Genomic DNA, 10,482 nt, shown 5'->3' on the forward strand with positions numbered 1-10,482 from the left:
GAAATAGGAATTGAAAAATTTTTTTATTATATGTTATCTGAAAATAAAGCGTGGCACGAAAGAGCCTTTACCACCTCATCTTCTCCTTCCACTTCGGCAACTTTTTGATTAGTTAAAAAACCTTTGAAGCCATGTTTAATACCAATTGGGCGGGTGTACCACATTTTTTGACTTCGCTTCGCCAACTTCTGTATTGTTGGTCGTGCCTACAGCAATCCTTGTTGGCTCAGCTCCGTCATTGAATGTGGTATGGGTTTCCAATTGAGAAAAAATTGAATTTATAATTTGTGTGCTGTCTGTTTGTTGAGTTAATGGCTTATAGTAATATTTTTCGAACGTGTTTGCGTTCTGGTTCCAATTTGCATGTTGTTTAACTTCTTTTATTCCATGACTTTTTCCCACTGCTTTAATACTAGATGCTGCTCTGAAACTATGTGGTTTGTATATGTTGGTATTGATACCTGCTTTCTTCATTACCATTGATAACCAACTGGCTACTGTTGCTGGTCTGATTGATGTGGATGGTTTGTCTTGATCTAAATGTGTTAAGAAGAGTGTGTGATCCTCTGGAAGTTGTTCACGATTGTTCTTGGTTTTTTGTAGAAATAGATGTAAAATAGTAGTCGGACACATTTCACTATCTTCAACAAGTCCGAACTGACTCGTCTTTACTTGTGTTTCCTTTGCTTCAGTAAAATGTAACGTTGTGGCTTCCACTTTTTGTTTTTTATAAGTTAGTTGGATATGTTGACGTTGTAGTCGTCCCAGATCTGAACAAGGGCGTCCCATGGTTGCCAAGCACAAGAGTACTAAGGTTTTTAATTGTAAATTGTGTAAAGAAAGTTCATTACTGACTGGCCATGTTTTCTTGATGTAAGTGCAGATTTGATCTGTATCCCAAGTTGTAAGCTGTTCTGGTTTTGGTATGAATATTTCTGTTTTTCGTTTAGCTGCAAAAAATTCTACTATTAAAGATTGTTCAGCTATCGGTTGTTTATTTGGATGTTGTAATTTCCACACGGATGCTATGCTGGATCTTAGTCCATTTAAACTTTGTGCTGATAAGTGGCGGTTATCCATTAAGTAACGAAAAACGCTGTCTTCGCTATACGTAAGCGGATCAATATTCGGTGTTTGTGTATCACACCATTGTTTCCACTTTCTCCAGCCTGAGTTGTAAGTTTTTATTGTTGCACTTCGATGCTTGTGTGCTAAAAACTCAATATCATCTTGGTTTAGACCATCACGCTTCCTTTTTTGGTTGATAAATTCCATCCTATCATTTTCCACCTACTGATCTTGAACTCTATTGGTGGTGACAGTTGCTTCATCCTCAGTAGCATGGGGAACCAATACTGGGTCTCCCACTGAGGTGTTATCAGTGTCGCTTGTGTGAGTTTCTGTTCCTTTATCTTGTGAATCACTCGAGAAATTAATTCCCACGGCGGAAATAGATACATCCCTTTTTTCGTCCACTGTTGTTGAAAAGCGTCCACCGCTGCCGCTTCCGGATCCGGACGGAAACTCCAAAAGATTGGTAATTGGTGGTTTGTCCTCGAGGCGAAGGCGTCGATTGTCATCGGTCCCCAAAGTTGTTGAATTTTTCGGAATATCTTTTTCGGAATGGTCATTTCGTAGAGTGGTTTCTCTGTCTGTCTGCTTAGGTGATCTGCATCTATGTTTTCTTTCCCTGGTATATGCTGATAGTCTACTGTCAGGTTGTATGTATTGCAAAGTTCTTGTATTTGAACTGCCAGGTCTTGAAGAATCGGTGACGAGGTACCACCTGGTTTGGTTACGAATTCCAGTGCGGTTATGTTATCGGTATATATTTTTAGATAAGACTTTTTGAATTTTACTGCGTGAAGTTGTATTGCGAATAATATTGCTTTTAGCTCTCGTACGTTGATAAATTAGTTTTTCTCTTCTGTCGTCCAATAACCCGTGGTTTGAAGTTCCTTTGATGTGACTCCCCATGCAATATCCGATGCATCTACATGTATGATTAGTTGCGGTTGTGAACTCATCTTCGTGATTGGCAGTCCGTTCTTTTGTGTGATGTGTTCTGCCCACCATAATAGTTCCTGTTTGCTCTCCTTCGATCTGTAAAACTTTGAATTCCATTGATGAGAATGATTGCGTAGGCTGGTTGCTAAATCCCTCTGTAGGTGTCTGATATGTAGTAAGGCCTCTCCTACTACAGGAATCATTGAAGTCATTTTGCCCAGAAGGCTGGCATACCATCTGCATGATCTGATCTCGGGTTGTAAGGCTTGTTTGATTCTCGAGATCAATTTGGTAATCTTCCTTGTCGGTACAGATATCGACATCTTCTTGGTATTGAACTGGAAACCCAGAAATTCCTGTTGCTGTAATGGATTTAAGTTGCTCTTTTCTCTGTTGATAATGAATCCTAGATTCTCCAGATGAGAAATCACCTGCGAACTGGCCTTGTTCATCTCTTCTTTTGATTTTGTTAATAAACATATGTCGTCTAAATAATAAACTAATCGGATACCTTGTTTCCTGAGAGGTTCCGTCGCAAAACGCATCATTTTTGAGAAAACTCTTGGGCTTACTGACATCCCAAACGCTAGTGTTTTGTATTGGTAAACCGTCCCATGATGCTGAAACGATAGATATTTGCGGGATTGTTGATGTAGTGGAACTACTACGTAAGCGTCCTTTAAGTCTATTTTGGCATTGTAATCGTTTGGTTCTACTAAATCTCTCAGTGCTGGTATCCCTTCCATTTTGAAATGATGGCACTGGATGAAGCTGCTGATTTGTTGACAGTCCAATATCGGTCGTCGTTTGTTTGGTTCTTGAATAGTGAAAAAATTCGACAGAAAGTTGGTGTTTTGTGTTGGTGATACTTCGGTTATTCCTGCATGTAGGAATTTGTCTACCGCCTCGTTCACTGCTAATTGTTCGGTTTGGTTTAGTGATATTTTGCGTAACTTCCATGGTGTGGGAACTGAATGAAATTGTATCTGGTATCCCTGTTGTACAACTGTTACTGGCCATTTGTGGTTGGTTATTCTCTTCCATTGGCTTGCAAAGCGTTGTAGCCTTCCTCCTGGTTGTAGACCATCTTGGAGAATAGTATAGTGTAAGCTGTTGACAGTTATTATGGATGGGAGTGGCGAAGCTACTGCTTGTTCTGATGTTCGTTGTTGTTGTTGTTGCTGTAGTACGCCTGGTGATTGGTTGATTGATGGCCTTGGGATAAAAAATGACCTCGTCTTCGTGATCCTCTATAACCCCCTCTCGAGTTTGAGTTTCCATTCTTACCTCTTGAGAATTGTCCATATCCTCGTCCTCTATTATTGTTAAAGGAATTTCTTTGGAGTAAGCCTCTTTCGAAGATGGCTTGGTGGTACTGTTGCATAAATTCATCGCTAAAGGTATCGTTTGATTTGCTGTCCTCTCTTTTTGGTAACAAATGTTGTACGCTGGTTGGCATGTTGAGAGCTTCTGCAGTGGGGATTTTTGCTTCTCTTCCCTGGAGTTTTCCCTGTAAGAGTCCAAAGATTGCCAAACGATGGCTCTGTGTTTGAGCTCTGTTAAGGAGTGATCTGGGGTCTTGTCCTCCTTCGATGATTTCGAGTACGTGAGTGAGTTGTTCGTAAATTTCAATGGCTGCTTTGGTTTGCTGTCTGGTAGTTTCTGTAAGTTTATAAATTTCGTTAATGACTTCGTTGGCCCCAACTTTTCTTTTTTGGAGTTCGTTATAGAGAGATTTATTGATTCTTTCTGGAGTAAGCCATTCTTTACTATTATATCGTTGCAGGCCACGTTTGAATCTTTTAATATTATCTTGAAGTTGTATCTCTGTGTTGTTCTCCAATTCGGTAAGGATTTCCACCGGTATTGGTACTCCATTCGATCTTTGTTCTTGTTCGGTTTGCATTCTTCGAGAGAACTCTTGATAGAGTTCTTCCATGCTGAATTCTGATAAAGGTGTGTTGATATTCTCCATAATTTGATCCACGAATGCGCGGCTTTTGAAGGTATAAAGAAGAAAAGGGATCATTTAGTTATTATTACTTTATATTAGTTTATTAAAAAAGGAAAATAAAGCGCGGCTCTTGGAGCCTGTACCACATTGAATGACGGAGCGAAGCCAACAAGGATTGTTGTAGGCACGACCAACAATTGTCGGAACTAGCCTAACTAAAATTGACGGGAAGATTGCGCCTAATTGTCGCATATCTCACCTGTTTTTGTCCCTTTCTCTTCCTAATAGAACTATAACATAATGATGGATACCTTTTTTTTTTATAAAGATGAACAGGAAAACATTTTTTAATGAAGAAGGAGAAAAGGTTTACGATCCGATGGAGGATGTTTTAACACATGTCGATGATCCCAACATAGTTCGTGAAACAATGACTAGTCGACAAACTTACTTGAGCGTTAAGCGCCCCGAAAAAATTGTTCGAAGACTCCTCAATTAGAAAGCAGTAGAAACCTAGTAAATTGAAGCCATCAGTGAAGTTGTGCAACAATTACAGCGACTTCACCAGAGAAACATTTATATACCGTATGCTCGAAAGTCCTCAAGCGCGTGGAATAGTGGCCAAGGTTGCAAAAGACTTAAATATTAATTACTGCACTGCGTAAAGATGGTGGAAGTATTACGAAGGACAGAAGAGGTTGCATATAAAAAGTTTGAAGAAAACAATGGTCCGAAATGCTCATTTACAACCGAGCATAACGAGTATATAAAAGAGCAGCTTGATAATGACCCCCAGTTGTATTCAGACGACATAATAAATAGTTTGACTAAGCGATTTGAAGTCTTTACTATATCAAAGTCGCAACTTAATAACCACTTACGAAACATAATGCTCATCACTGTGAAAAAACCGATGTTTGAACCTGAAATCAGAAACCCAGTGGGAAACCTACAGACGAGATTCGAGTGGTTTATGGAATGGAAAGATTCTGATCTGGATTTTATTTTCATTGATGAAGCCGGGTTTCATATTAATATGAGAAATAATTGAGCTAGATCAAAAAGCGGCAGCGACCAAAGCGTAATTCAATAATTCTCAATGAAGAAAATACTTGGAATTCAGACGATTTGTTTTTTTTAACAAAAAAAAACTATAAATTGGTATCAGTTACTTTATTATTTTACATCAACAATTATTCTTCATGTTGACGAGCAGTAGTTGGCCGCTTTGGAGTAAAAAAGGTATGTGGGGAGGGGCTTCGACTGTTGGTAGGGGTGATATTAAACTGCTCATCATAGAAACGGTCTCGGCGATGTTTGGAAATCTTGACCTTTAATTTCTTAGTCATATCAACATAATGAGCCTAAAATATTAAATATTAAATCAATCATATCTACTCCAGGAACATGGTAAACTATCTAATTAACCTTAAATTGTACAAGTGATGCGACTGTGTCAAAAAAATCTTCAAATTCACATTTATCTTGAGGGAGGAATAGTTTGCATGTTTCTTTTACAACCACCACCTTGTCTATCACCTTCATACAATAACTATAACCAAGCAATCCTAAAAAAGAAAATAAAAAGAGAAAATGGATGTTGAGATATCTAAATAAATGCGAAATTGTATTCAAACTATTATTTGTACCCTTCCAATCCATTCCTAAAATTATAGTATTATCATCGTCCAAATGTTCCCTCAACTCATGAAGTATGCAATTGTTGACACGAAGATTCTTAACAAATTGCTTCATAATAACAGCTCTTGATGAAGCCATCGATTTCCATTCGGCAGAGCAAAGAACAATATCGTCGTATACGAGCATCAAGTCTAATTTCCTTCCGCGTACATTTGTAGGCTTTTTGAGTGTGAAACATTGTTCATTAATTTTTCGAGCGTTTTTAGAGGTATCACATCCCTTTTCACCGCTAAATATCATAAATCGAGAGTTAATACTATTATATCCCATAGGGAATTCCGGGCCATATGCACACTTACATGACTATTTTGATATTCGTGTCTCGGAATAAAATACTTAAAATGTGATATGCTGGAAAGAAGCATTGCAATTCGGAATAGGTTTTGTTGATATTCTTTAGTTCGGCCAAATTTACAACCCTATGTAGTTAATGATCAAAGTGAAAAAAAATTAGTATATACCCTTCAAAAACAATTCCCGTCACGGTTTGAACCCTCAAGACAGTACAGACTTTGGCATGGAAGTCAAAGGATGCTTGTGTCATTCACTTACAGATATTCATAGATTTCTATAACTTTTTTCAAGTCTTCATTATTTCGTGTCCAAGCACCAAGCTTTGCTTGCATGATGAAAAGCATCAAATCTTTTTCGTTTTCATCTTTCACTTGCTAATAGATAGATAAGTTTAAAATAATAAATGTACGAGACAGCATTAGGATAACTAACCTTGTTAAAACTATTAATGAAATCTGAAATTGTAGATGGCAAATTCAGGTCTTCTTTCTTGAGTTTCTGTCTGTATTCATTTAATTTTGCTTCACCAATTAATTGAAGAATGGGATTTCTTTTATTCATTGTATCGATGATTCGTGACATGCTTAGTCTAAACAAGTATTTGAAAGTTTGGTTACATACTATGATTGATCCCATAAAAGTTTCAGTTTGGTATGTTACCTCAAGTACTGTTGCTCGTCAGCATCCACATTCTCTTTTGCTTCCCATTTGTCAAGAATTTTAAGAGTGTAACGGTCAAGTGGAGCGTGATCACCAGTTTCCTCCAGTAAGGTGTGAGCAATTGTCGGTAGCAAACCAACCTCTTTTTTTTTTTCCTAAATATTATAGCCAGTTCTGTTTTAGTAAGCTATTTTTGTGGAGGGGTCTTTTGCGTACTAACCAAACAATAATAATACTTGTAAGCACATTTTCGGAAGCTGATGGAAGAATCTAATGCATCAACCTATATGAGATGTTATTTTCTTTTGCTCAATATATATATATATATATAAATTATGGAACCTACATCATCCAAATCACTAGTAAAGTCAATATTGTCATCATCTTCAGCACCAAACTATATATGAAGTACTATTTAATACAAAAAAAAGTTTAAATATGGAGAGCACCTCAATTTCTTCCTCCAAAGCGTCAGTAGAAGTAATATCATCATCATCGTCTCCCTCTGTTTCCGTTTTCTATTATAGTTTAATTAGATCTAGTGGAGAGGTTTATTATTGGTAGTCTTACAGAAAAATCGTTAATTTTGTCAAGCTTATTAACTTTTTTTGCTTTTTTTCTTCTGTGCTTTTCTGCTAAGGTGTTTAATGGATTGATTTGCTTTATTTACTCATATCTTTTTACCTGTGTCTGACTCTCCTCGACCTTCGATATTCAAATGATTGGCTGACCCAAAGATTTGGTGACCATAAATCGTATTATTTTTTATTTCATATGAACTTGATCTATAAACATCCAAGGATGAGACAATAGGTCTTGTTTACTCGTTCGCATTATTAATAACCTAGAATCATCGCCTTTAATAACATTTAATTCGGCCAGCAACTTTTTAGCCATTTTAATTTTAATTTCTTGTGTTGAATTTTTCAGAATTTGTTTTAAATCCAAGTTCAGTGCGTCAACCCCCTCATTGCCTTTGTATGCTACTTTATATTCACTCAAAGCGTCTGAAATGAGCCAATCCTTAGCTGCTGTCCTGCGTAAATACATATTTAAGAGCACAAAGGTTTGAATCACTCTTTTAATTTTCCTTCAGTTAATGCAGATAAAATAAACTGATGACGACAGAAACCCACGATACAAAATCCGACGTAATCAGAAAAATTGTTGATTGCCTATTTTTTTTTCTCTTGAAGTGGAAAAGTGTTTTTTCTTCCGGTTCTGATTCTAGTCAACTAAAAGTCCAAAATCCTCACGTTTGTTACTGTTGCTACTGCTGCTGTAGCACTATATAGCACGTTTGTTAGTATTTGCGTAGTTTCGAAACTGGAAGCTGAATCTGACGGCACTCTGGGGACGCTTTTGTATTTTTTTGAATGGTCGGTCCTCTGAGGTGTATTTGGTTACTATGACTGAATATGACGGCTCTTTGGGGACATTCATTAATTTAAAAGCGGTCGATCCTTTGTGGTGGATTCAGCTTCATTAGTTTTGATTCCTATTGCAAATTCGATAAAGCGAATCATTTTGTCTTTCAAAAAAAGGTAAAATCTACAAGTGTATACCTGTACTTTTTGATCAGTTACAACTCTTCATTTTATTCTAGATACCCTCAAAATGGTTCTGCTATACACTTTGTAATGGCTTGCAAAAAGACAAAATGATGTCGCTTTGTTAGCATTTGCGTAGTTTCGAAACTGGAAGCTGAATCTGACGGCACTCTGGGGACGCTTTTGTATTTTTTTGAATGGTCGGTCCTCTGAGGTGTATTTGGTTACTATGACTGAATATGACGGCTCTTTGGGGACATTCATTAATTTAAAAGCGGTCGATCCTTTGTGGTGGATTCAGCTTCATTAGTTTTGATTCCTATTGCAAATTCGATAAAGCGAATCATTTTGTCTTTCAAAAAAAGGTAAAATCTACAAGTGTATACCTGTACTTTTTGATCAGTTACAACTCTTCATTTTATTCTAGATACCCTCAAAATGGTTCTGCTATACACGTTCCAAGTTATTTCTTCTCCAAAAATGCAAATAATAGGCTTTAAGATAATATTAAATCAAATAGTTCATATGCGAAAAGTATTAATGTTAATGAGATGATGTTTCTGGTGAAAAACTGCGTGATACTGCTGTTAGGTATTATCATCATTTGAAAAGATATCGCCAACAGTAGTAACTTTTTGTTTTGTTGTTTACTTTTATCATTAAAATAGATTAAGGTCTTGTTGACTTGGTTCCTTAACTTAGTTACTCTGTAACTATACATGCCATTTCTAACATGTGGTTATACAGAGGAAACATGAAGAAAAGGTAAAATCAGTTAAAGGTACAATGGCTATCTGTTTAATGAACTAAGAGGAATACCTAGTAGGAAGATTTTATAGACTGTTTACACGAGATCAATATATGTGAGCGGCTTGACCCCAGACCCGTACATGGGCAATAAGGCACCGTCAGAGATTTTATTCTGACTCAAGACGCAAGCTCCGCTGGAACTGACATCCTGAATAGACACTCAGCAAGATGGATCACTCACCTGCAGGAACACCTTCAATTCTGAAACATATTACAAGACGATGCTTAATACTTCACAAATCAAATAAAAATAACACTATCTTGAAAGCTTTATATGCAAGTTTGAATCATTGCTCGATACTATCCTTTCATCCGAAATACACATCTGAATCCATGCGCGATCTTATCAAGTGTGATATTCTACTGTTATAAGACTATAGGATATACAAAAAACTATCTAAACGATAAAAAACAGTAAAAGTAATCAGACTAAACTGACAGAACTAACGTCTTGACAACTTTATTAAAACCAAATCTTTATATATAAACAAGAATTGCTGAGCTAAATGAGACAACACCAAATGTCTCTAAAATATCGTGTCATCTTCAACACGGCTATTAATATGCTACTAAGATAATATCATACTACATTCATTGACTAGTGTATTGTGTCATAAATGAACTGATAAGAACTTGAGACTAGTTGTGTATAAGCTGAGACCGCCTAATCATTAGCACATGTATTCTTAGAATGTGACTTGATATAAGTTTGATCTGTTAAAATACGTCCATGATATTATATAGCTTGCATACGACATCAAGAACTTCATTTAGTTTCCCATTCTCTCATTGCGATTATCCGTCTGTCAAAATAATATAAATACCTGGATCATCTTTATACCAAAATGTCCTCATTTGAATTTTATTGAATAAATCCCCCTAATCGAGTTTTCAAGTATTCTTTTGACTATTTTTATCTTTTAAACATAGACAGTAGCTGCAACTATCTCTATTTCTCCAGCTTCAGAAAGATATGTAATAATTATTTTTCTTATGCTATTTTACTTTTTACTTATTGGTTGTGTTTAAATAAAGTTTATTATTGCTAAAGGCTTCTACCGCTGTAAACCATAAAGAGGATCTTGATTAAAGTCAATTAATAAACATTGTTAATCATTGACATATTGGTATGTATCTTTTCATATAGTGGCATCACCAAACTTGTGAAGTTTTAGAAGTTGAATAAAAATATGTATTGGTTTGAAATAATACTCATCGTCTCAATCAAGTGCCCAACTCTCTAAAAAAATCGAGTATGTCTAGAAAATAGTTGCACTCGTCTCAATTAGACACATCGAATCGTCTTGAAAAAAATAGGTTCTTCCAAGTTAAAAATACTGTGAAATTCGCGGTAGTTCTTTTTAAGCACTATAATTTTCAATGTTTTTTATTTCTATGCGCTATTAATAAGTGATAAAGACAGGCGCGTTTTATCTTAGAGCATGAAAGCAAGTAAAATCATCAAACATTTCACTAAAGTAAAGTATTGCTCTTTATTATATATGT

General features: G+C 36.2%; 4 protein-coding genes across 4 annotated transcripts; 2 read left to right on the forward strand and 2 right to left on the reverse strand.

The window, feature by feature from the left end:
- Positions 1-3,151: 3,151 nt before the first annotated feature.
- On the reverse strand, positions 3,152-3,982 carry RHIMIDRAFT_250856 (uncharacterized protein; the record flags this gene model as incomplete). The annotated part of the gene is made up of 1 exon (XM_023610765.1): positions 3,152-3,982. One exon carries the CDS (start codon positions 3,980-3,982, stop codon positions 3,152-3,154), a length of 831 nt encoding a protein of 276 aa, XP_023467417.1.
- A 268-nt stretch (positions 3,983-4,250) lies between these two features.
- Positions 4,251-4,544, forward strand: RHIMIDRAFT_123799 (uncharacterized protein). The gene has a single exon (XM_023605445.1). It carries the CDS (start codon positions 4,290-4,292, stop codon positions 4,458-4,460), a length of 171 nt encoding a protein of 56 aa, XP_023467418.1. The 5' UTR covers positions 4,251-4,289; the 3' UTR covers positions 4,461-4,544.
- Positions 4,545-4,628: 84 nt separating this feature from the next.
- Positions 4,629-5,012, forward strand: RHIMIDRAFT_236766 (uncharacterized protein; the record flags this gene model as incomplete). The annotated part of the gene is made up of 1 exon (XM_023608630.1): positions 4,629-5,012. One exon carries the CDS (start codon positions 4,629-4,631, stop codon positions 5,010-5,012), a length of 384 nt encoding a protein of 127 aa, XP_023467419.1.
- Positions 5,013-5,083: 71 nt separating this feature from the next.
- On the reverse strand, positions 5,084-7,732 carry RHIMIDRAFT_123797 (uncharacterized protein). The gene is made up of 12 exons (XM_023605444.1): positions 7,461-7,732; positions 7,301-7,401; positions 7,187-7,248; positions 7,066-7,134; positions 6,963-7,013; positions 6,837-6,899; positions 6,617-6,771; positions 6,389-6,545; positions 6,215-6,330; positions 5,962-6,081; positions 5,390-5,891; positions 5,084-5,325 (listed from the first exon to the last, which is right to left on the reverse strand). Exons 1-12 carry the CDS (start codon positions 7,664-7,666, stop codon positions 5,155-5,157), a joined length of 1,773 nt encoding a protein of 590 aa, XP_023467420.1. The 5' UTR covers positions 7,667-7,732; the 3' UTR covers positions 5,084-5,154.
- Positions 7,733-10,482: the final 2,750 nt, after the last annotated feature.

Source organism: Rhizopus microsporus, assembly GCF_002708625.1.
Source record: "Rhizopus microsporus ATCC 52813 unplaced genomic scaffold scaffold_6, whole genome shotgun sequence".
Lineage (NCBI taxonomy): Eukaryota > Fungi > Mucoromycota > Mucoromycetes > Mucorales > Rhizopodaceae > Rhizopus > Rhizopus microsporus.

Excerpts from the sequence above, each read along its gene's own strand:
- RHIMIDRAFT_123799 (XM_023605445.1), top strand. The coding sequence starts at position 4,290 with ATGAACAGGAAAACATTTTTTAATGAAGAAGGAGAAAAGGTTTACGAT.
- RHIMIDRAFT_123797 (XM_023605444.1), bottom strand. The coding sequence starts at position 7,666 with ATGTATTTACGCAGGACAGCAGCTAAGGATTGGCTCATTTCAGACGCT. Across the intron at positions 6,772-6,836 it reads ACAAGTATTATTATTGTTTG|GAAAAAAAAAAAGAGGTTGG; the intron begins GTTAGTACGCAA and ends TATAATATTTAG. Across the intron at positions 6,546-6,616 it reads GACGAGCAACAGTACTTGAG|ACTAAGCATGTCACGAATCA; the intron begins GTAACATACCAA and ends ATACTTGTTTAG.